The sequence below is a fragment of the Musca domestica genome, unplaced genomic scaffold, assembly GCF_030504385.1.
Source record: "Musca domestica strain aabys unplaced genomic scaffold, Musca_domestica.polishedcontigs.V.1.1 1, whole genome shotgun sequence".
Classification (NCBI taxonomy): Eukaryota; Metazoa; Arthropoda; class Insecta; order Diptera; family Muscidae; genus Musca; species Musca domestica.
In genome coordinates, this window is record NW_026712114.1 from 41,437,872 (window position 1) to 41,464,339 (window position 26,468).

Genomic DNA, 26,468 nt, shown 5'->3' on the forward strand with positions numbered 1-26,468 from the left:
TATACAATTTATTTTAATAGTTATTTTTCTTCAAAATTGTTATTTATTGCAATCTCATTTCAGCAGTATTATTTATTTTTTATTCGAATATTATATATATTTTTAAGCATTTCAACTTATTGTATTTTTGTGCATTATAAAAAAAAACAACAACTAAAATTGTTAACATTCCAAATTTTCGACACGTTTTTAAACAAAAAAGAAATAAAAAATACATTTTTCCAGCTTATAATCTCTCATATGAAAGTAAATGTGTACTCGTTTAATTCATTTCAATTGAATTATCACCTTCCAGCGATTCGATGGTACAGGATGAATTACGACTTGGTGAATAAATGGAATTGGATGATTTCAAGTCACGTGTATATGTGGTGAATGACAAAACAAATTTGAATTCTTCTATAAAGGCAGCTTTTAAGGGCACCTGCAATTTGGCAATTTATTATGAATGATATTTTTAGTAAATGTTTTTTTTTTTTTTAATTTACCTTATGACTTCGTGCTTTGCGTACCACAAAGAGTATCCAACTTATTATGCCATGTATCATTGCCATAACACTGCCCACAATGAGAACAATATAAATGCCACCCAAATTTTCCATATTCAACGGGGCTGCATCCGCTTGTTCTTGTTTGGTCTGAAATAAAAATGAAACATTTTATCCTCTTTTTTTAGGATGGTCAAATTTATTTTTATGCGGGGAAATATGGTAATACTCATCACAACTTTAATGTTTGGATTGAAATTTTGAAAGTAAACTAAATTAACCGACAATGAGCTTGATTAACATCTGTGAATGAGTGTACAGGGTGAGATAAAAAACTGTAAAAAAGTCAAACGCCATAATTTTTACATTTTCTTTAATTGAATGAAAGCAAAAAATGTCGGAAATAGCATCAAATTTTAGAATAAGTTTAGATTTGTTACTTTTGGCACGAATTATGGCCTTTAAACGGCCAATGAGACCGTCACACGCTGCCCGAATGTTGCTCTGCGGTATTTTGGCCTATTCACGGCGAAGCGCTTGCTTGAGGTATTTTTTAGTGCCAACCTTGCTTTCCAAGATACACCAGATACAATAGTCCAACGAATTGATATCCGGAGATTTTGGTGACCATTGTGCGCTGGAAATGAAGCGAGGAATCACATTTTGTAACCATTCGTGGGTGGCGCGTGCTGAGTGCGATGGTGCTGAGTCCTGTTGGAATATACAAGGTCTGCGGCCAAAATGTTTGCGTGCCCAAGGCTTTATTTAATACACCCTCCAGAATATTTTCGCGATAATATTCGGCTTTTTTTCTGATGCCACGGTCGATAGATACGAGCGGAGAGCGAACATCGGCTGTTGTGACGGCCCACACCATCACCATGGCCGGCGCTTGAGTTCTGGTGGCCAACCGAAGGTGCACATTTTCAGCTGACCTCTTTGGCAAGTAATCACGATCATTCTGTTGGTGCACAAACTGCTGGACAACGAATGTTTTCTCATCGGAGAAAACCAAATTCGGCAGTTCACCACTTTCGACTAAGCGAAGCAACTCTTTAGCTCTTTTGAGTCTCTTTTCTTTTTGTTGCGGTGTAAGTTCTTGCACTTCTTAGAAATTTTTCAATATTTACTGAATGGAATATTGCGGTATTTTCAGCTCACGACTCATTTTTCGGCCACTGCGACGATCAAGTCACTTCTTTACTTTTGGAACCATTTCTGCTGATGTTGCTGTTTTCTTCCGTCCACTTCCTTGGCGTCGGTATCACGGTAACGAGCGACGGAACGAGACACAAAAGATTTATTCACATTTAAATGCTGGAGTGCTCTAAAGATAGCTACTTGTGGTTTTCCAGCCAAATATAAAGAAATCACTTTATCACGCTTGAATTCCATAACGAATAACTTTTTTTCTGGTAAAATTCTCACCAAAATGCCTTCGTACGCTTGTAAACAATATAATGAGCTGTCACTGGTATAATTTTAACAGCTGTCGGACGAGTGTCTTAGAAATGACAGCAACTTGAAGTTGGTTGCAGTTTTTTCATCCCAACCTGTATAGACCTGCAATTTAATTTCCGCTTTTGATAAGGCATTATTTTTATTAGTTCTGTTTTATTGAAATTTGGAGGGCAAATTTAAACTATGAGTCGTAAAATTACAAGATTAGAGGTCTGTTGGTGTGGCAGGAGCATATGAATGAATGCTGAGGGTATTTAAGGCTATGTGAGCACGAAGAATTCCTGTTTAGCAACCCAGTACACAACATTCTCAACATTACTTACCGAACATAAGTTGGCTCCCATTTCCCTCCACCACTTTCTCTTGAGCTTTTCCAGTTCACCTTGTTCCTGTAGCTCTAAGAGGGCATGGTTGAAATTATCTCTATAGGCCCAGTCTGCAAGCAAAGTGACATTATGTTTTAATTAATTATTTTCTTTTTGTTACTATTTCGAATTCTGCTCACTCTTTCTCATAGCTATGCCATAGCCTTTTTCATCCAATGTCTGGCCCACCTTGGCAAGATTACACTCCCGCATTGTGTTATATTCAATTGATGTGGATTCCATTAGAAAGGCATAACGATTATTCTTTTTAACATTTTCGACACCTTCCTGATTGGTTTCCGTCAGCAGATGGGGATTTTTCGTTAAGAAATCGTTCATAATCTTATACGTTGGATCGGTGGAGGTCTGACGAAATAAAATACTGAATTTGTTTTGAAAAATTTAAAATTACTATTTGCAAATAAATTCTCTACCGAAAAGAAGTTCCTTGTAGATCCTGTGCGCTTTGCCCCATAAACCACACCTTCTTTGTTTGCCGCCAAATCTTTAACATTTTCAATTAGGACCTTTGGTGTTTCCACAGTCAAGAAAGCAGCCAAATTGGCGGTGTATGATGAGACCATAATCAGTGTAAAAAACCACCATATGGATGCCACAGTTCTAACAGATAGAGCCCTAGAAAAATATGGAACTGGAATGAGAATTCTTTTGCGATGAAAACAAAAAAAACTTCTCTTATTACTTTGGTGCAATATCCGAGCCTTGCTGCAACAGGGCGCCGGTTGTAAACCATATTGAATTACTTAAAGTAAATTGATTTTCCAATTCCGTGGGCTCTTCTATGCATGGGCAGGGGTTGTCCCATTCGGATGGAGCCAAACGGCCTAATATGAAGAACGACAGAGAGACACCAATAAAGGATAAACCCAAAGCTTGCCAAACATCATTGTTAAAGGGGTCCATAAAAGAGAATATGGATGAGGTATCCTTTTGGGGTTTGGTGAAGAGAATTGAAATTCCTAAAACAAGACAAATGTAACAAATTTTATTAAAACAAATCCTTTCAATTATTTCTCTTACCTAAATTCATAAATGGTGTCGTGAAATCAATGGCCTCCTGTCTTTCTGAGGTAATGGTCAAATCTGATATTGCCAAATCGGCTCGCTGAAAAAACAGTATTCTTTTACATCTTTAAATCAGTTCAAAATATCTCAAATACTCACACCCTCCATGATTTCCTTCAGCATACCGGTGGAGGTATTAGTTTCCTTTATATAGGTACCATAATCATTGCCACTGGGTATGAAAGTGTAATTGAAACCCAGTTTTGCTGAGAGGAATTTAATCAAATCGACTGCATATCCTTCGTACTGATTATTGCCCACCAATTTCTTGTGGGACTCAACAATACTGGCATATGGTTTATTCTGTAAGTATTGAGGTAAAAACACGTAAAAAAACATCGGTAAAAATGAAAGAATGCCTACCGGCACGGACAACAAAATCAAAAATGTTTTATTCGCCAAAGAGTTGTCATTTGAATCGTAGAGTGCTGTTGTCGGCGCCAGACGTTGACTACTGTAACCATCATCTTCGTTCCATGTTCCCACCTTCACGACGCCCGATGGTTGCAGTTCGACAACATCGAAGGTGAAGCCTTTACGAACATTGCCATCGAAATATATTTCTCCGGTTATGGTATTTGCATCCATTTTCATCTATTGGAAGAAAAATGTCCAATTGGTACTAGAAGCGTAAACCATTATCATCCTTAACCTACAGATCTCATAAAATTCTTAAATGTAGAACCATCCGTTGCTACACTATCACTATGTTCGGAACACTTAACCGGCTCCGGATTGAGAGGAATGTGTCTTGTGGTCTCGGCAAATAATTGTATGGCATCATAGGTCAAAGCCATTTCCATGGTTATGGGACAGGAACCTAAAGAAGTTGAAATATATGTGTATAAAATATATCATTTTAGAAAACATAATATTAGGAACTGCACTCAGTAATATGATTTTAAATTTTGAAAATTTTTTTGGCATAGAAAAAATACAGGGTGAGATAAAAAACTGCTACAAAGTCAAACACCATAATTTCACGTTTTTATACCCTCCACCAAAAAAGGTATGGAGGGTATATTAACTTTGTCATTCCGTTTGTAACTCATCGAAATAATCATTTTAGACCCAACAAAGTATATATATTCTTGATCAGCGTAAAATTCTAAGACGATTTAGCACTGTCCGTCCGTCTGTCCGTCTGTTGTAATCACGCTACAGTCTAAACGAATTAAGATAGGAAGCTAAAATTTTGCACAGATCTCTCTTTTGTCTGCAGGCAGGTCAAGTTCGAAGATGGGCTATATCGGTCAACGATATCGTATAGCCCCCATATAACGGTACCCCCCGATATTCGGTATTTTGATGATTTTACCCACATTTTTCAACGGAATTGTCTGAAAATCCACACAAGGAGTTCCTTGTGGGTACTTTATACCTCGGCAGAGAATTATCTATATAGGTCCACAATATCGTATAGCCCCCATGTAACGGTACCCCCCGATATTCGGTATTTTGATGATTTTACCCACATTTTTCAACGGAATTGTCTGAAAATCCACACAAGGAGTTCCTTACGGGTACTTTATAACTCGGCAGAGAATTGTCCATATAGGTCCACGATATCGTATAGCCCCCATGTAACGGTACCCCCCGATATTCGGTATTTTGATGATTTTACCCACATTTTTCAACGGAATTGTCTGAAAATCCACACAAGGAGTTCCTTGTGGGTACTTTATGCCTCGGCAGAGAATTATCTATATAGGTCCACAATATCGTATAGCCCCCATGTAACGGTACCCCCCGATATTCGGTATTTTGATGATTTTACCCACATTTTTCAACGGAATTGTCTGAAAATCCACACAAGGAGTTCCATATGGGTACTTTATAACTCGGCAGAGAATTGTCCATATAGGTTCACGATATCGTATAGCCCCCATGTAACGGTACCCCCCGATATTCGGTATTTTGATGATTTTACCCACATTTTTCAACGGAATTGTCTGAAAATCCACACAAGGAGTTCCTTGTGGGTACTTTATACCTCGGCAGAGAATTATCTATATAGGTCGACAATATCGTATAGCCCCCATGTAACGGTACCCCCCGATATTCGGTATTTTGATGATTTTACCCACATTTTTTCAACGGAATTGTCTGAAAATCCACACAAGGAGTTCCTTGTGGGTACTTTATACCTCGGCAGAGAATTGTCCATATAGGTCCACGATATCGTATAGCCCCCATGTAACGGTACCCCCCGATATTCGGTATTTTGATGATTTTACCCACATTTTTCAACGGAATTGTCTGAAAATCCAAACAAGGAGTTCCTTGTGGGTACTTTATACCTCGGCGGAGAATTATCTATATAGGTCCACAATATCGTATAGCCCCCATATAACGGTACCCCCCGATATTCGGTATTTTGATGATTTTACCCACATTTTGAAAATCCACACAAAGAGTTCCTTGTGGGTACTTTATACCTCGGCAGAGAATTATCTATAAAGGTCCACAATATCGTATAGCCCCCATATAACGGTACCCCCCGATATTCGGTATTGTGATGTTTTACCCACATTTTTGAATGGAATTGTCTGAAAATCCACACAAGGTGTTTCTTGTGGGTACTTTATACCTCGGCAGAGAATTATCTATATAGGTCCACAATATCGTATAGCCCCCATGTAACGGTACCCCCCGATATTCGGTATTTTGATGATTTTACCCACATTTTTCAACGGAATTGTCTGAAAATCCAAACAAGGAGTTCCTTGTGGGTACTTTATACCTCGGCGGAGAATTATCTATATAGGTCCACAATATCGTATAGCCCCCATATAACGGTACCCCCGATATTCGGTATTTTGATGATTTTACCCACATTTTTCAACGGAATTGTCTGAAAATCCACACAAAGAGTTCCTTGTGGGTACTTTATACCTCGGCAGAGAATTATCTATAAAGGTCCACAATATCGTATAGCCCCCATATAACGGTACCCCCCGATATTCGGTATTGTGATGTTTTACCCACATTTTTGAACGGAATTGTCTGAAAATCCACACAAGGTGTTCCTTGTGGGTACTTTATACCTCGGCAGAGAATTATCTATATAGGTCCACAATATCGTATAGCCCCCATGTAACGGTACCCCCCGATATTCGGTATTTTGATGATTTTACCACATTTTTCAACGGAATTGTCTGAAAATCCACACAAGGAGTTCCTTGTGGGTACTTTATACCTCGGCAGAGAATTATCTATATAGATCCACGATATTGTATAGCCCTCATATAACGGTACCCCCGATATTCGGTATTTTGATGTTTTTAGCCATATTTTTCAACGGAATGGTCACAAGGGGTTCTTTGTGAGCACTTTACCCACCGACAGAGAATTCTCTATATAGGTTAACGATAACGTATAGCTCCCATATAACGGTACACCGCGATATTCGGTATTTTGATGATTTTAGCCACATTTTCCAATCGTATTGCCTGAAAATCCACACATGGAGTTCCTTGTGAGTACTTTACACGCATACATAGATTTGTCTTTATAGGTCCACAATATCGTATATCCCCCCATATATCGGCACCTTCCTATATTAGATATTTTAAAGATTTTAAAAGAATTTTTATTGGATTTTTTTTTTTAAATTTTCTAATTCGTTCCAAATGGTGGAGGGTATTCAAAGTTCGGCCCGGCCGAACTTACTGCTTTTTTACTTGTTTTTTTTTAATTTGAATGAAAGCAAAAAATGTCGGAAGTAGCTTCAGATTTGTTCGAATTGGTCACCTTTGGCACGAATTATGGCCTTAAAACGGCCAATGAGACCGTCACACGCTGTCCGAATGTTGCTCTACGGTATTTTGACCCATTCCCGGCGAAGCGCTTGCTTGAGGTGATCGAAACTTTGGTATTTTTTAGTACCAACATTGCTTTTCAAAATACTCCAGACACAATAGTCCAACGGATTGGTGTCCGGGGATTTTGATGACCATTGTGCGCTGGAAATGAAGCGAGGAACCTCATTTTGTAACCATTCTTTGGTGCCACGTGCTGGGAGTGATGGTGCTGAGTCCTGTTGGATTGTCCAAGGTCTGCGGCCAAAATGTTTGCGTGCCCAAGGCTTTAATGCATCCTTCAGAATATTTTTGCGATAATATTCTGCAGTTATTCTGATGCCACGGTCGATTAATACGAGCGGAGAGCGACCATCGGCTGTTGTAGCGGTCAACCGAAGGTGCACATTTTCCGCTGACCTCGACGCAACTCTTTAGCTCTTTTGAGTCTATTTTCTTTTCGTTGCGGTGTAAGTTCTTGCACTTTTTGGAATTTCAATGGCTTTACCCCGAACTCATATTTCAATATTTGCCAAATGGAATATAGTGATATGTTCTGCTCACGAGCCATTTTTCGGCCACTGCGACGCGGGTTCCGATCAAGTCGCTTCTTTTCTTTTCGAACCATTTCTGATGATGTTGTTGTTTTCTTGAATTCCATCACGAATAACATTTTTTTCTGGAAAATTTTCACCAAAATGCTTTTGTTCGCTTGTAAACAATATAATGAGCTGTCACTGGAATAATTTTAACAGCTGTCGGACGAGTTGCTCAGAAATGACAGCAGTCTGAAGTTGGCTGCAGTTTTTTCATCTCATCTGTATTTTAAGGATCTGAGATTTTTTGATTCTTTCGCTAAAAAAGATATTCTAAAGAACTATATTTATTGACTTTGTTGAAAAATGTCCTTGGGAACTTAATTTTCGATTTTTTCTCTATATCTGAAATTAGAGAACGAAAAATCCACAATAACTGATGATAGAAAAAAAAAACTAAAAACATCACAGTTTTCAAGGATTTACATATTTTCATTGGAAGATTTTCAGTCTTTTTCATTACGAAAAAATTAAAAGAAAAATCAAATTTTTTTGAAACTTTTCTGAAGAAAAGAATAAGAATGAGATTTCCTACCATTTTGAAATCCATCCTTTATTGTTGGATATTCCAATTTTGCCATGATTTGCTGAACAATTGCATTGTCGGGTGAAAACATGCGCAGACTGGTTATATTCGATTCACTGTATTTGAACTCTTCCAAATCGAATGAATGAAAATCCAAATTACCAATAATATATTTGAAATCCTCATTGATGATGCCAACTTGTTGTGCCTTAAAAAAAAAACAAAAACAAATCAAAAATTAAGAAAATAAATCCAAAATTATTATTTTTTTTCAAACCAAACCTGTTTTAGAAATTCCGGCATTGTTTCGGTTGAACCAACTACAACAATTTGCTTATCGGGTGATTTTCGAATTCTCCTCAAAACATCCTTATAATTGCCATCGTAACCGATATCGTAACGTAGCACCGTTATAATGGGTGCTTCACTTGGTACAAATTCAGCCATAAGAGCATTCAAAATATTCAAATATTCTGATGATTCATAGAGAAATATAAAATTATTCCATTCGAAAGCTGTCACCAAAGCATATATGGCTTTGCCAATATCCTCGGAGCTGGGGTATAAATTGAAAGCTTCAGCAGCATCGCCCATAAAGGAATAGAAATAGGGTATATCTTTGGCATCACAAATGGACATTAGATGGAAGGCGGTATGTCGAGATGAGGGTCCGATAACAGCACCAATGCCATTCTGTAGTATAATGGAGTTATAAAATTGTGATTTTTTTTTTCGCAATTTACGTACATACCTCCATCATTCCACACAAGGTGTTATAGCCCAAAAACGAGTTTCCGAAGGGTATGGTATCCGTTGTCACCTCAAGCTGAGTTCCATACACAGCATTGGCATTTTCAATTGCAACATCGACAACTAAGCCCATTTTTTCGGGTTCCCGATCGGTTAGTAGACCTGTTGTTTAATTAATTTGATTGTTTAGATTGTTATTAGAACAAAATTAAAATTTACCCAAATATAAAAAATTAATTAAGCCAAGTCGGCTGACTCTTAAAATGAGTAAGATTAGAGGTTTTCATTGTCTGGGCGATATACGAGAATCAGTAAAAATATTATCTTTACAAGATGGCTTCAAATCGTTTTTATTTGAAAATACTAAATTTCAAGAATTTCAATTGTACATTCCCGTTCACGTTGGGCGCCATGTTGTTATGTACCATCAGATCGGCGCATTAGGCGGTGTATAAATATAAAAAAAATACTTTAATTTTTTATATTTCCAGGGTATGCGACTGAGGCGAGATAATCTGAGGTTTTCTGTTAAAAGATAAGTGTTATTAAAGATTAGTATCCTATCAAATGAACATTTCACTCAAGACAATATGGACATTGTGCCTAGGATAATTTTAGACTCTTAATCTCAGGATAGTGTGTTTGTGCCTCACGTTCGGCTCTACGAAATTTACAATTTTTTAAATACTTCCAGGGTAAGCGACTGCGGGAAAATAAAATGGAGTCCCGATTCTTATCCAAGTAAATCTAAGATTTGTATCCCATTAAATGAAAATTATACTCAGTACCACTAGATTAATTGTGCTTCACTTTTTCTTTTTGAATATTGACGGACCGAAAAAGTAATATGAATGGGAAAGTGGATTTTGTGAATTGGGCGAACATTTTGGTCACAGCGGTGCAGGAAACCAAGCTCAATGATAATTGAAGTCGGCAACGTTGTTAGCGTTGCAATGTTTTGAGGAAGATTCGCAGCAGCCGTGCAGGTAGATGAGGAATAAGCATGGTGGTGTGGATAAGCGTTCTTAAAACATCATAATGTTCAATACGGGTCTATCTTGCTGGAGCTAGATTCCAGCGACCAATGGACATGGAATGCATCGTAGTAGCATACCCTCCACCATTTTGAATATAAGAATTTTTCAAAATATGTCTATAATAACAACGAACTTGAAATACCGATTTCAAAGATCATATTAAGAAATCTGGCCGTTAAGCTAGTTTTCTGTCATATCTAAATATCAAAAATATTAAGCAATTCGGTTAAAATTGAGACTAAAATTAGTTTTTTTTTTCAAATCTACAGGAAACCGAAAAAGATTATGTAAGTATTGTTAATGATATAAGCTGGGGGTAACCAAATAGGATGGGGAAACTCCGCCCATTTTTACAATTGTTGGTGATGATGAGCGAGTGTTCCTGCCAGTTGACCATGCTGAAGGCTATGAAAACCCTTTGGAACAGACGTGGCAAAAAAAGCAGGAAAATCGTAAAGTTCGGCAGGTTCGAACTTTTAATACCCTCCACCTTTGGGTAAAGAAAACATTTTTATATAAATGTATCTGAATACAAAATTGTTTCACATTAAACTACAAATACCAATAAGACCGTTTGGATAATGCTGTGAAACTTTTCCAAAAACCATAAAGTGGGTGAGTCCATTGTATAGAAGCCATACCAAAACGGGAACGAATATCGGTGGGTATCGTTATATATGCGCTGTAAGAAAACATGGACCTAATTTTTTAATGTTCTACCGCCGGAGCTTGAACCCATTATGAACTACAAATATAAATTTTTAGACAAATCAGTGGAAAAATGTGGCAAAAATCGTCAAAATACCGAATATCGGGGGCTATACAAAAACGTTGACCTTTACATACAATGTTTTGCCACCGGAGCTAGAAACCATTATTACCAACAAATACCAATTTTTAGACAAAGACATGGAAAAATGCGGCAAAAATCATCAAAATACCAAATATCGGGACCGTTATATGGGGGCTGTACAAAAACGTGGTATATCTCATTTTCAGTACTAACCATCCTAGATACAGTACAAATTGTTCTGCCAAATTTTTAAGCTGTACGTAAAATAATGTGGGCTGCATCTGCAACCCGCGTCGCAGTGGCCGAAAAATGACTCGTGAGCTGAACATATCGCAATATTCCATTCAGAACAATTGAGAAATGAGCCTGAGGTAAAGTCATTGAAATTCCAAAAAGTGTAAGAACTTACACAGCAACAGAAAGAAAATAGACTCAAAAGAGCTAAAGAGTTGCTTCGCTTGGCCGAAAGTGGTGAACTGCCGAATTTGGTTTTCTCCGATGAGAAGACATTCGTTGTCCAGCAGTTTGTAAACAATCAAAATGATCGTGTTTACTTGCCAAAGAGGTCAGCTGAAAATGTGCACCTTCGGTAGGCCACGAGGACTCAAGCGCCGGCAATGGTGATGGAGTGGGCCGACATAACAGTCGATGCTCGTATTAATCGACCATGGCATCAGAATAAATGCCGTATATTATTGCGAAAATATTCTGGAGGGTGTATTTAAGCCTTGGGCACGTAAATATTTTGGCCCCAGACCTTGGACACACGTCACCCAAGAATGGTTACAAAATGAGGTTCCTCGCTTCATTTCCAGCGCACAATGGTCACCAAAATTTCTTTGTTGCAGTTTTTTTATCTCACCCTGTGTTATATAGGCCGTAATATTCAAGATTTTGCTGAGATTTTTGCCGTATTTCTGAGCTGTATTTGTATATTTCCCCGAAAATCGTTATTTCAGAGTGCATATTACGGCTGTGTAGGACAATTCATCAAATCGGATGAACAATATATATGGCAGCTATAGCTATATCTGTACCGATTTTCATCAACTTTTACATACATGCTTCTAGACTGGGTAAATATTACACGTTTGGTGCACAAAAAGGGCAAATCGGACGAAGTTAGGGAGCTATATCCAAATCTGAACTGATCTCGTTAAAATTTGGCGATGGTATTGCTGAGCTGTGTTTGATATATTTCCCTAAATATCGTTGTTACAGAGTGCATATTACGGCTGCGGAGGACAAAAATAACAAATCGTATGAACAATATATATGGGTGCTATAGCTATATCTGAACCGATTTCGATCAAATTTGACATACTCTTTTTCAGGTCTAATTTGGTATTATGGGCAAAATTCCATACTATTTGGGCTGGTATTACACGTTTGGTGCACAATAAAAAGCAAAGAGATGAATATATATGTAGGAGCTATATCTAAATTTTGACCGACTATGTCCAATTTCAATAGTGTTCGACCTTGGGTCGAACGAATTATTTGTGCAAAATTTCATTTGGATCGGGCAATAAATCTGACATGTACTTTGTCTACAAAAATACATGGATAGACGGTCGGATCGACGCACATGCATAAATCGATTGAGAATGTGATTCTATGCAGATTATCAAAAGGAACTACGGGTCTATCTCGTTTCATTTTGCCAGTAACAACAAATGCACAAAGACATAATACTCTGACCAACTTCTGGTGTAGGGTATAAAAACGGATACAGTATATGTCTAAAATGCACGGACACCAACTATATTACTTTAGCACCTTCTTTCAATGGAGACTCTCAAAATAAATGCCGTCATTTCAATTTACCATAAGAAAACATGAATTAATTCACTTTTTTTTTGCCTCCATTAAAAAAAACAACAACAAACAAAAACATAAAAAACACACAATATGTTCTAAACACTGTCTACTTAAATTTCCAAATAAATCTTTCAGCGTCTAATATCAATAAACGTTCGAATTGTTTATTCAGAACTTTCGACAAGCAAACAAAATCCTTTGTGTGTATGTGCCCACGTTTGTTTATAAATAGATGATATTAAAGTTCTTTTTCTGCAGACATGTCGCAGACAGGTTCTCGCCCGTTTCCTTTGTACACACTCGCGATCCAAAGAAGACGAAACAAAAATATTTATGTCACTCAGGCCAGCATTACCACCCACAATTCATCTTCATTCACTTGACTTACCTAGGCTTATTTTATTTGACGAGTACATCATGTTGTTGCTGTTCCCACTGTCATCGACAACATCCCCATAGCGGAGATTGTATCCATACTGGGCATTTATTGTTGTCGAAAAAACCAAAATTGGGCCAATGAACCAGAAAATCGTATTAGAAAACATTATTTCTTTAGATCTTTTTTGTTGGTATTGGGATATATATGTTTTTGTTTTAATGTATTTTCATACGGTGTTTTTTTTTATTAGAAACAATTTTTAATTACATATTTTTGGAAAATGGAAACACTTTTTCTTTGTCACCTTCCGCCGATGTTTTCTTTTGCGAGAGTAAAGATACACTGATCGAAAGCTGCGTGAGTGTAGAGAATATTTCCATTTTCTCATTGGAAAGGTTTTTTTTTCAATATTTTTGGAAAAATTATTTTTGAAGACAGATGAAATTTCCAAGCTTTGTGGGAAAAAGCTTTTCGTGCATAGCGCCACAAAATTCACTTGGAATGACTTTTAGTTTACTTTAAACATATATTGATCTATTTTACACACAAAGGGTAATTAATTATAACTCTCCTAAGATGCGAAATGAATCTCAGTTTTTTAGAAACTTCGCACATTTCAAAAATTCTGCAAATATTAGATAAAGTGTGAAGTTAAAAAATGTAGAACCACTCCTTTCCAAACCAAAAATTCAAATTTTGCAATTTTTTCGTCTGCTTTCAGGCCAAGAATATTGTAATTTTTAGGTAATCGTCAATGATTTTTTCTTTTTGTACACGTATTTTTTCAAGAACTTCTAGGCTATACTGTCATTTCTAAGCCATTCGTCCGACAGCTGTTAAAATTATTCCAGTGATAGCTCATTATATTGTTTACAAGCGTACAAAAGCATTTTGGTGAGAATTTTCCAGAAAAAAGTTATGGAATTCAAGCGTGATAGTGTGAACTCTTTATAATTGGCTGGAAACTACAAGTGACTATCGTTAGAGCACTCCAGCATTTAAATGAGAATAAATCTTTTGTGTCTCGTACCATTGCTCGTAGCGTAGGCCGATCTCGAGGAAGTGAACGGAGGAAAACAACAACATCAGCAGAAATGGTTCGAAAAGTAAAGAAGAGACTTGATCGAAACCCGCGTCGCAATGGCCGAAAAATGGCTCGTGAGCTGAATATATCGCAATATTTCATTCGGCAAATATTAAAAATGAGCTCGGGGTAAAGCCATTGAAATTCCAAAAAGTAAAGAACTTACACCGCAACAGAAAGAAAATAGACTCTAAAGAGCTGCTTCGCTTGGCCAAAAGTGGTGAACTGCCGAGTTTGGTTTTCTCCGACGAGAAAACATTCGTTGTCCAGTTTGTAAACAAACAAAATGATCGTGTTTACTTGCCACAGAGGTCAGCTGAAAATGTGCACCTTCGGTTGGGCACCAGAATTCAAGCGTCGGCCATCGACCATGCCGAATATTATCGCGAAAATATTCTGGAGGGTGTACTAAAGCCTTGGACACGCAAACATTTTGGCCGCAGACCTTGGACATTCAAACAGGACTCAGCACCATCGCACTCAGCACGCGCCACCCAAGAATGGTTACAAAATGAGGCCATAATTCGTGCCAAGGTGACCAATTCGAACAAATCTAAACATATTCTAAAATTTGATGTTATTTCCGACATTTTTTGATTACATTCAATAAAATTAAAAAGAAGTGTAAAAATTATGGCGTTCGACTTTGTTGCAGTTTTTTTATCTCACCCTGTATATTAAAAAAGGTAAAATATTTTTTTTAATAATTTTCTTGAATTTTTTAATAATTTTCAAGTATGTTTGTAAAAATATTTTCAAGCACTTTGCCAAAATCCTGGATTTTTTTTAAAATATATTTAAATAGCGAATATCGGGAGGTACCATTATCTCATTTTCAAACCAACCATCCTAGACGCAATACAAATTGTTCTGCTAAATTTTAAAGCTTTACGTAAAAAAATGTGTATAGTGATTTCAACAGACAGACAGGCGGACAGACAGACAGACATCGTAAAATCGACTTAAAATTTTATGCTGATTATGAATAGAACAGTGTTGGCTTGTTTGTTCGGGATACAGTAGTATTTTGTTGTTGCAAAATAGTCAGGCTTTATATATAAAACTAAAATTCTTTACCCCCTGGTAAACATTACCATCGTTCTCCACTAATAACAAACGTTGTTTTTATAAAAACAATAAAGGGATAAAGCCTGACCTACTATATGCGGTCCACGACGAATATTTAGGGATGTTACAAACAGAATGGCAAAGTTAATATACCCTCCTTTCCAAGGTGGATGGTATACAACATTTTTCCAAGAACTACCAAAAATCATGGATTTTTTAAAAATATTTTGCAAGGACTTCCAAGAATAGCGGATTCTTAAAAAATCCAAGAACTTCTAAGAATTATTGTTTTTTTTTTCATATTTTCCAAGTGTAACCAAGAATTGTGCTTTATTTTAAAAATATTTTCCAAAAATATATTCCAAAGACTTTTAAGAATCGTGGATTTTTTTACACATATTTTCCAAGGACTTCGAAGAATTGTGAATTTTTTACAAATATTTCTCAAAGACTTCTAAGAATCATGGATTTTTTTACAAATGTTTCCCAAGGACTTCCAAGAATCGTGCATTTTTTAAAATTCTATCCAAGGACTTCCATCATCGAGGTTTTAAAAAAAATCAATAACTTCTAACAATTGTGCATTTTTTAAAAATATTTTCCCAAAACTTCCAAGAATCATGAATTTTTTACAAAAAAATTTCTAAGGACTTCCAAGAATCGTGGACTTATTTTAAATATTGCCCAAGAACTTCCAAGAATTAAAGATTTTTTACAAATATTTTCCAAGAACTTCTAAAAGTCGTGGATTTTTTAAAAATTTTTTAAGGACTTCCTGGAACCGTTAATTTTTTACAAATATTTTCCAAGGTCTTCCAAAAATTGTGGATTTTTTAACAATATTTCGCAAGGATTTCTAAGAATCGTGGATTTTTGAAAATAATTTCCAAAGAGAAACTTCATGGCGAAATAAAAGTAAGGAGGTTGATTCTGATATGCAACAACTTCCTTAAAATTTTTAAAAATTAATAATTTATTTATTTTACAAAACACTTTTTCCAATTATATTTCCGTGAAAATGAAGTCAACATTACTCCGCACTTCCTTCCTCCTCACCTTCGCTCATGCTGCTACCACTACCATCCTCATCGGAATCGGTGGTAAATGATTCAATTGATTCCAATGATGAATTACGACTACGCGAATACACCGATGCAGCACCCTTCAATGCCCGCTCGTTGTTTCGGACATCAACGACAGTCTTTAATTCTTCCCAAAACGCATAGCGATAGGGGACCTTAAAAGTAATTTATTTTACATTTATACGAAAACAAAAAAATAAAAATATTTTTTATTTTCCAACTTACATCGTAGGTACGAGCCATTCTCCAGACATGGCAGAGCCAACAAACAATGCCATAAACTATGGAAATGCCGGAACCAACAATCAATACATAGTAAATACCTTCCAAATTGTTGACGGCCAATGGATTTGCGGAACCGCTATCTGATTTGGACTGGAATAAAAGGAATTATTTGAAAATATATGAGCATATTATATGAACACTTACCGTACACACACTGGCTCCCATTTCATTCCACCATTTCTTCTTGAGTTTGGCCAAAACCCCCTGCTCTTGCAATTCCAATAGGGCGTTGTTGAACTTATCACGATAGGGCCAATCTAAAGTCAAAAATAGATGAATGCACGTGAAGTAGATTTAATTTTTGATTAAATGCGATACCTACTTTTCTTCATGGCAATTCCATAGCCCTTTTCATCCAGTGGTTCACCCACTTTTTGTAGTTTGCAATTTCTCACAGTGTTATATTCAATAGACGTAGATTCCATTAGAAATGCATAGGTGGTTCCACTTTTAACATCACTAGCCGTTACTTTGTCGACACCTTCTTGATTACTCATTGTCAACAAGTCTGGATTGGCCGACATATATTCATGCATTTTCATGTAGGTGGGTTCCGATGAGGTCTGAAATTCGAAATTGAGATAATCAAATAAATAAAGATAATAAAACCCAAAAATTGTTTCACGATAAATACAGCAGCAGTGTATCGGAGTTTTTATAGCAAAGTAACCCAAATAATGTTCTCCATCATCCACATTTTTTGAAATATTCGGAAAATGATGTTTTTGGTCCTTCAAAAAAAGTTAAAAGTCAAAATATCTTACAAAATTATTTGTCTCACAAAATTTTACTCAAGGTCTCATAGTACATCAAAACTCTAAGTCTCGCCCAAATACCAGAATTTATGAATAATAGATCTCAATTTGAGGGTAAAAGCAGTAATCATGGGTCATTTGGGTCTTTTTTTGGTATAGCCCCAATACAGGGTGAAATAAAAAAAAAAAACTCCAACAAAGTCAAAAGCCATAATTTTTACATTTTTTTACTTTTATTCAATGAAAGCAAAAGATTTCGGAAATAGCATCAAATTTTAGAATAAGTTTAGATTTTTTCGCACGAATTATGGCCTTCAAACGGCCAATGAAACCATCACACGCTGCCCAAATGTTGCTTTGGGGTATTTTAATCCATTCCTTTGGTATTTTTAGTGCCAACCTTGCTTTCCAAAATGCTCCAGACACAATAGTCCAACGGATTGGTATCCGAAGATTTTGGTGGCCATTGTGCGCTGGAAATGAAGCGAGGAACCTCATTTTCTAACTATTCTTGGGTGGCGCGTGCTGAGTGCGATTGTACTGGGTCCTGTTGGAATGTCCAAGATCTGCGGCCAAAATGTTTGAGTTCTCAAGGCTTTAATACACCCTCCAGAATATTTTCGCTACAATATTCGGTATTTATTCTGATGCCATTGTCGACTAATCCGAGCGAAGTGCGACCATCGGCTGTTATGGTGGCCCACACCATCACCATGGCTGGCGCTTGAGTTCTGGTGGTCAACCGAACAACCGGTGCGCATTTTCTGCTGACCTCTTTGGCAAGTAAACACGATCATTTTGTTTGTTTACAAACTGCTGGACAACGAATGTTTTCTCTTCGGAGAAAACCAAATTCGGCAGTTCACCACTTTCGGCCAAGCGAAGCAATTCTTTGGCTCTTTTGAATCAATTTTATTTCTGATGCGGTGTAAGTTCTTGCACTTTTTGGAATTTCAATGGCTTTACCCCGAGCCCATTTTGACGAATGGAATATCGCGATATGTTCGTGTTTCGATCAAGTCGCTTCATTACTTTTCAAACCATTTCTGTTGTTGTTTTCTTCCGTCCACTTCCTTCACGTCGGGCTACGCTACCAGTATCACGGTAACGAGCGATGGTACGAGACACAAAAGATTTTTGCACATTTAAATGCTGGAGTGCTCTAACGATATCCACTTATGGTTTTCCAGCCAAATATAAAGAAATCAAACTCTCACGCAATAACTTTATTCTGGAAAATTCTTACCAAAATATAATGGGCTGTCACTGGAAAAAATTTTAACAGCTGTCGGACGAGTGGCTTAGAAATGACAGCAGTCTGAAAAGTTGGTTGCAGTTTTTTTATCTCACCCTGTGTATGGGGGCTATACTAAAACATGGATCTATCCAATTTTCAATACCGGAATTCCTTCACACCTAACACACATCTGAATAAAACATAATCAACCTACTTCATTGGAAACAATTTTTTTAGTAAAAATCAAAAAAAAAAAAAAAAAAAAAAAATTGGAAAGAATTTCAGCGTCGATTTTTCAAATTTTTTTTTACATTTTCCTGTCGAATTGACAAATATATTTGGTATGTACAGTTTTTAGTAGGCATAAAGTCATTTATCTTAATATATAGCTATACACAGCATCAATAAATATTCGCATGCTCCTTTAAACTCACCGCAAAGAAATTCCGTGTTGCACCATTCTTTTTGGCACCATACTGCACACCGCCCTTATTCTCAGCCAAATCTTTGACATTTTCCAAAACGGTAGTTGGGTTTTCAATGGTCAAGAAAGCGGCTAAATTAGCCGTGTATGAAGATACGATAATAAGGGTAAAGAAACACCAGATAGCAGCTACGGTACGGGTGGAGAGAGCTCTGCAGAAAAAAAGAACGAATTCATATTTACGCATTAAGATTTTTGTAATTAACTCACTTGGGTGCGATTTCCGAGCCCTGCTGCAAAAAGGCACCGGTTGTAAACCACAGAGCACTGTTGATGGTAAATTGATTTTCCAATTCTTCGGGTTCTTCTATGCACGGATAAGGATTATCCCACTCTGTGGGTGAGAGGCGACCCAATATAAAGAAACACAGGGAAACCGATAGGAATGATATGCCCAAATATTTCCAAACTTGTTTTGAAAAGGGGTCCATGAAAGAGAAGGTGGTCGGTTCGCTTTTCTGGGGTTTTAAATATAAAATTGCAATGCCTGTTAATGAAAACAAGACAAATATCAGAATATGAAAACAAATTGATAGAGACACAAGTAAAAAACATTAAGTTCGACCGGGCCGAACTTTTAATAACTTCCTCCAGTTTGGATTCAAAAAACCATAAAGTGAGTGAGGCCGTTATATGGGGTCCACATCAGACCCGGAACCTCTGTAGACAAGTTTATACCTCAAGGATTGCCATCTACCAAATCTTCTTAAATACCAAATTTGACACAAAAAATTTCGTGGGTAAATGTGATTAGGATTATCAAAAAAATAAATACGTTGTACGTCCGCTATAGGAAAGCGTGGACCTAACAATTCAATGTTCTGCTACCGGAGGTAGAACCCATTATGAACTACAAATACCAATTGTTAGACAACCGAATATCGGGAGGTATACCGTTGTGTGGGGGCTATACCAAAGCGTAGACCTATATATACTATGTTCCACCATCGGAGCTAGAACCCATTACGAACTGCAAATACAAATTTTTAGACAAATCCATGAAAAAATGTGGAAAAAATCATCAAAATACCGAGTATCGGGAGGTACCGTTAACATATCGCTATATTCCATTCGGGAAATATTGAAATATTAGCTCGGGGTAAAGTCATTGAAATTCCAAAAAGTCCAAGAACTTACACCGCAACAGAAATAAAATAGACTCAAAAGAGCTAGAGAGTTGTTTCGCTTGGCCGAAGGTGGTGAACTGCCGAATTTGGTTTTCTTCGATGAGAAAACATTCGTTGTCCAGCAGTTTGTAAACAAATGAAATTATCGTGTTTAGTTGCCAAAGAGGTCAGCTGAAAATGTACTACGGTTGGCCACCAAAATTCAAGCGCCAGCCATGGTGATGGTGTGCGCCGCCATAACAGCCGATGGTCGCTCTCCGCTAGTATCGCGAAAATATTCTGGAGGGTGTATTAAAGCCTTGGGCACGCAAACATTTTATAAGCAGACCTAAGATTGGTTACAAAATGAGGTTCCTCGCTTCGTTTCCAGCGCACAATGACCCCCAAAATCTCCGGATACCAATCCGTTGAACTATTGTGTCTGGAGTATTTTGGCAAGCAAGGTTTGCCCCAAAAAAATACCAAAGTGTCGATCACCTCAAGCAAGCGCTTCGCCGGGAATAGGCTTGTGACGGTTTCATTGGCCGTTTGAAAGCCATAATTTTTTTGCTTTCATTCGATAAAATTTAAAAAAAAAATGTAAATTTTATGGCGACTGATCTTGTTGCAGTTTATTTTAACGCATCCTGTATGGCGTAACTGTAATATCAAGAAAAAATTTTGGTCTATTTCAACCATTTAACATTCTGCCAACATCTCCAAAAATAGACTTCTATTCTGTCCCTAACCTAATTCTAACCTGACCCTGACCGAGCGAGAGGGGAAGATCGATACATAGCATGGTGGGACTTCGAGGTGCTACAAACTTCTTGGACTAATCAAACTTAATTAAAAATATAAAATATTTAAAAAAAAATTACCAGTATTCATAAATGGTATTGTAAAATCGACAACCTCTTCCCGCTCAGATGTAATTGTCAAATCAGTAATGGCCAAATCAGCTTCCTGTAAACAAAAAATATGTATGCGTGTATAAATTCCGAAAATATTTCCATTTTAATTGCTCTCTTACCCCATCGATAATTTGTTTCAACATTCCCGTTGTTGTATTTGTGGTCTTATTAAATGAGCCATAGTCCGAACCACCATTTCTCAGCGTGAAATTAAAACCTAAAATCTCTGCCAATTCCTTGATTAAATCCACGCCATATCCCTGATACATGTTGTTGCCATTTAACTTTTTGTGTGATTCCACCAAGCTGGCGTAGGGAGGATTCTATTGAATTTTAAATATCAAGTTGGGACGAATCATTAAAATTTGCAATATTGCAACTTACCGGTACTGATATCAAAACCACATAGGTTTTATTCACCATCGAGTTATCATCAAGCAAAATGGTCTGTCTTTGTTGTGGCGGTCTTTCGAAAGTGAAATTTTTATTTTCTTCCCAAACGCCCACCTTTACCAGGCCGGTTGGTTGCAGTTCTATAACATCCAATTTATAGCCCTTTCTTCGGAAACCATCAAAGAATATTCGTCCCGTAAGGGTGTTTCTCTCAAAATCCAGCTAAAATATAAAAAAGAAAATAAGACCGATCTCAAAAAGCTTGATTTTTGGGACTAAAGAACTTAAGTTAAGGAGTCGAATTAGAAATCTAAAACATGGGACGAGGGCCATTTTTAGTTTGAAAGGGCCCAAAATGAAAGGATGTATGGAAGTTGCCCCATTGGGGTAATAAAAATGGCCAAATTCTGCAAAGCAAAGTCTGCATTCATAATTCTTGGATCTTGAAATATTGGTGAGGGGATTTCTCAATGTTTAGATTCTACGTCTTACCGATCGCATGTAATTTTTGAATGTTGAACCATCCTCCTGTACATTATCCGCTTCCAGTTTACAATCAAGTGGCTGGGGAATATATTGCATATTTTTGGTGGTCTCAGCAAAGGCAATAACAGCATCATAAAGTAATGCCATTTCCAGGGTTATGGGACAGGAACCTAAATTTTAACAAAACTTTCCAATTTAAAATCTTCATCCGCTAACGATTTCCTTACCATTTCTTATTATTTCATTATCAATTTCCCTGAGACGAATACGATCTTGCAATTCTATATCATCTGGATCAATTTCTGTCGACTCGATTCGATCGATCTCATTGTAACGTTCATCGTCTGACATCTTTTGTAAATAGCCCATTTCACGCATTAGATTTTGAACTTCAGGCTTTTCGGCCGAAAACATACGAAATCCCGTTATATTTGCATCACTGTATTTGTATTCTTCCAAATCGAAGGTGTGAAAATCCAGGTTACCAATAATATAGGTATAGTCTTCATTCATGATACCAACTTGTTGGGCCTAGAACAAGTTAAGTGAATATAAATTAAAAAAAAAAAAAATACTTCGAAGTTCTAATTTTACCTGTTTTAAAACCTCTGCCACCGATTGGGAGGAACCCACCACCACCAAGCGACTGTCCACAGATTTTCGTACTCGTCTCAAAACCGATTTATAATTACCATTTAAATTTAAATCGTAACGCAGAACCGATATAACCGGACCATTGCTGCCATAGATTTCCATTAGGGCATTTAAAATGCTGAGGTAGGCAGCTGACATAAGAGAATATTAAGAAATGTTTAACTCTCACTTTTTACTAAAGTCTCTCACCGTTCTCATAGAGAAAAATATAACGACTCCACTCAAATGCCGATATGACAGCATGTAAAGCTTGGGCAATATCCGCCGGATGTGGATGTAGATTGAAACCTTCATTTGCCTCACTCATATGCGATAGGATGTAGGGAACATCTTTGCTGTCACACACGTTCATTAAATGCAAACCAGTTGATAGGGCCGAAGGACCAAACACACCACCAATGCCACCCTATAAAATATGCCCATTTTCATATTAGTCCCTGATGAGTTTAAAAAGAGGTCTAACTTACCTCCATCATACGACACAGACGATCAACACCTTGCATTGAATTACCATAATTTATTTCGGCATGGCGAACTTCCAATTGTGTTGTCAACTCGGCATTGATAATATTTGTGGCATTCTCAAAGGTGTAACGTAATACTTCCGAATTGAGATCCGTAATGAGACCTTAATAATGGAAAGAGGTAAGTCGGAAAAATGGTGTTTCCATACAAAAAATTGTAAAAAGGAATTATGTTCGGTCGGGTCTAAATTTGTTGTCTTTTGGCACAGTATTATGGTGGTTTTAACGTATCTAGACCTGTATGGAATAGTTTTAGCTATACTGTTGAATATTCTTTGAGAAGTCGAAAAGAACATATTGGTAATAGAAGGTGTTCAATATGAAGTGACCTGAACGGAACTGTATCGAACACATTATGCTGTGATGTTAAATATGTATGGAGGAGTCGAAATAGCAATTGTAAATAAAACCTCCTTAAAACTACATATACTTGGAAGGAGTCTTTAAAATACCTAAAATGAAGTGGAGCCCTAGCCAAAACGTGATTGCGATTTTTTTATGTAGAGCAAATAATAAATTAATAATAATATTTAAAATATTTCTCATAGGAAACAAATCTGAATCAAATATTTCGAGAGATTCTGAAAAAATTAAATGTGTTTTTATGCCAAATACTAAGTCCATAAAAATATCATACCTTTTCGTTTATAAAAAACCTTTGTAATTTTTTTGTTTACTGTGAAGATTTGAAGAGGTAGTAAGGCGAACACAGGGCGCCGATCTGATGAAGAATGAGGTAAAAATCCAATCAATGACAGTGAAGCAGCTAAATTTTTAATAGTGAATGACAAGTAGGGCTATACGAAAACCTGTGTGAGATGAAAAAACTACAACCAACTTTAGACTGCTGTCATTTCTAAGCCACTGGTCCGACATATGTTAAAATTATTCCAGTGACAGCTCATTATATTGTTTACAAGCTTACAAAAGCATTTTGGTGAGAATTTTCCAGAAAAAAAGTTATTCGTGATGGAATCCAAGCGCGATAGTGTGATTTTGATATTTGGCTGGAAAACCACAAGCGGCTATCGTTAGAGCACTCCAGCATTTAAATGTGAACAAATTTTTTGTGTCTCGTACTATCGCTCTTTACCGTGATACTGTTAGCGTAGCCCAATCTCGAGGAAGTGAACGGAGGAAAACAGCAACATCAGCAGTAATGGTTCGAAAAGTAAAGAAGACCCGCGTCGCAGTGGCCGAGCTGTGAGCTCGTGAGCTGAACATATTGCAATATTCCATTCGCCCAATATTGAAAAATGAGCTCGGGATAAAGCCATTGAAATTCCAAAAAGTGCAAGAACTTTCAACGCAACAGAAAGAAAATGGACTCAAAGAGCTAAACATTCGTTGTCCAGCAGTTTGTAGACAAACGAAATGATCGTGTTTACTTGCCAGATAGGTCAGCTTAAAATGTGCACCTTCGGTTGGCCACCAGAACTCAAGCGCCGGCCATGGTGATGGTGTGGGCCGCCATAACAGCCGATGGTAGCTCTCCGCTCATATTAATCGACCGTGGCATTTGAATAAATTCGGAATATTATCGCGAAAATATTCTGGAGGGTGTATTAAAGCCTTGGGCACACAAACATTTTGGCCGCAGACCTTGGACATTCCAACAGGACTCAGCACCTTCGCACTCAGAACCTTATGGTTACAAAATAAGGTTCCTTGCATCATTTCCAGCTAAATCTCCGGATAGCAATCCGTTGGACTATTGCGTCTGGAGTATTTTGGAAAACAAGGTTGGCACTAAAAAATACCAAAGTGTCGATCACCGCAGAGAAACATACGGGCAGCGTGTGACGGTTTCATTGGCCGTTCGAATGCCATAATTCGAGCCAAAGGTGACCAATTCGAACAAATCTATACTTATTCTAAAATTTGCTGCTATTTCCGACATTTTTTGCTTTTATTCAAAAGATTTAAAAAAAAATGTAAAAATTATGGCGTTTGACTTTGTGGAAGTTTTTTATCTCACCCTGTATATCTAAATTAGAACAGATTTTCAACATTTGTCTTTGTCCTTGGGCCAAACAAATATTATTCGGAAAATTCCATCTCAATCGGATAATAAATGGACCTGCATTTTGTTCACAAAAATACATGGACAGACTGACGGACGGACTGGCATGCATAAATCCACTCAAAAAGTGATTCTATAAAGATCCTCAAAAGTTATAATGGGTCTATCTCGCTTCCTTCTCTATGTTACAAACAAATGCACAAAGACATAATAGCCTTACTACTATGTGGTGTAGGGTATAATTAAATATATATTTTTAAGGGTGTGGTATGGTGGAAGCTGTGGAAGTATATTGTCCTACTTCGAATTCGATCTAAGTTTCATTAAAAATAATCAAATCGGAGGCTCGCTTTAAGAGTCACCACCACCCAGCTAGACGACCGAAAGAACATAGCTAGATCGACTCCATCCTTAGATGTGTTTTGTCCAAAGAAACATAGGGTCTAAAAGCCATGAGGCACAAGTTGGCAGTATGAAATGTTATATGTCCTGTGTTGTCTTAAGACTGGGGGATAATTGTAATTACATTTTCCTATATTCTTTAATCGCCTTCTTAACAAAATCGCCAAAACAAAATTTGCTAATTTTAAAAGTCAGTATACATGTAGATTCGTTCATTTTAAGTATAACATAAGCACTTCCCTGACAGATACAAATATTCTTACCAATGGGTATACGGCCACCGGGCTGCAATGCTACACCACCATAATTGTAATTATCTCGTTGTCCTTTAATCGGATATAAAACAAATAAAATTGTTAATAACACTAAAAACACGAATTCCCGAAACATTTTTCCACAATAACAACAAATATGTGTTAGTTTTTTAAAGCATTTCACAGTCTCCGTTTTTAAATGTTTTCTAAATAAAAAAAAACTATTTTTAGCTTTGCCGACAGTGGGAAAACACAAACAAATATCACAACAACGTGTCAACGCGTCCCATGCAATGCTCGCCGTAAACAAAATTTTCCGTGTTTCGCGTTCGTTCCACACAGAAATGCATGAATGGAGAGTTCGATATTGACTGATCTCAACAGATGAATTTTGAGTAGAAGACCAATTTTCCAGTGCCTAAGGAAGAAAAAAGCTTTTCTTTTTTTCTCAAAATGTGAAAGTTTTGTTAAAGCCTATTGAAAAGGCGTCGACGTTTTTTTGTTTATATTTGGCATTTATTTAAAAATTATCACAATAAAAAAATTAACATCTAAATCTTATAAAATATAAAATATGTATTTTATGTATATTTATTGTGTAAAATACTTGAATAT

The 26,468-nt window shown here is 36.9% G+C and overlaps 1 protein-coding gene across 1 annotated transcript; it reads right to left on the reverse strand.

The window, feature by feature from the left end:
- Positions 1–20: 20 nt before the first annotated feature.
- On the reverse strand, positions 21–26,445 carry LOC101887494 (uncharacterized). Its single transcript, XM_005177976.4, has 29 exons — positions 25,863–26,445; positions 23,118–23,278; positions 22,840–23,056; positions 22,591–22,781; positions 22,224–22,527; positions 22,003–22,166; positions 21,502–21,732; positions 21,237–21,440; positions 21,085–21,169; positions 19,308–19,584; positions 19,048–19,249; positions 16,944–17,184; positions 16,766–16,878; positions 16,562–16,711; positions 16,289–16,491; positions 13,112–13,323; positions 9,074–9,234; positions 8,605–9,015; positions 8,332–8,530; positions 4,057–4,220; positions 3,764–3,994; positions 3,500–3,703; positions 3,356–3,440; positions 3,018–3,294; positions 2,749–2,950; positions 2,455–2,680; positions 2,273–2,385; positions 489–638; positions 21–424 (listed from the first exon to the last, which is right to left on the reverse strand). The coding sequence occupies exons 1-29, from the start codon at positions 25,987–25,989 to the stop codon at positions 263–265; spliced, it is 5,667 nt and encodes a 1,888-aa protein (XP_005178033.2). The 5' UTR covers positions 25,990–26,445; the 3' UTR covers positions 21–262.
- Between the last annotated feature and the right edge of the window lie 23 nt (positions 26,446–26,468).

Bases quoted from the DNA above. Each gene is read 5' to 3' on its own strand.
- LOC101887494 (XM_005177976.4), bottom strand. From the start codon at position 25,989: ATGTTTCGGGAATTCGTGTTTTTAGTGTTATTAACAATTTTATTTGTT. The intron at 19,585-21,084 runs GTAATTTTTTTT...TTTCATTAACAG, and splicing joins AATACCATTTATGAATACTG to GCATTGCAATTTTATATTTA. The intron at 639-2,272 runs GTAAGTAATGTT...TTTTTATTTCAG, and splicing joins TGGGAGCCAACTTATGTTCG to ACCAAACAAGAACAAGCGGA.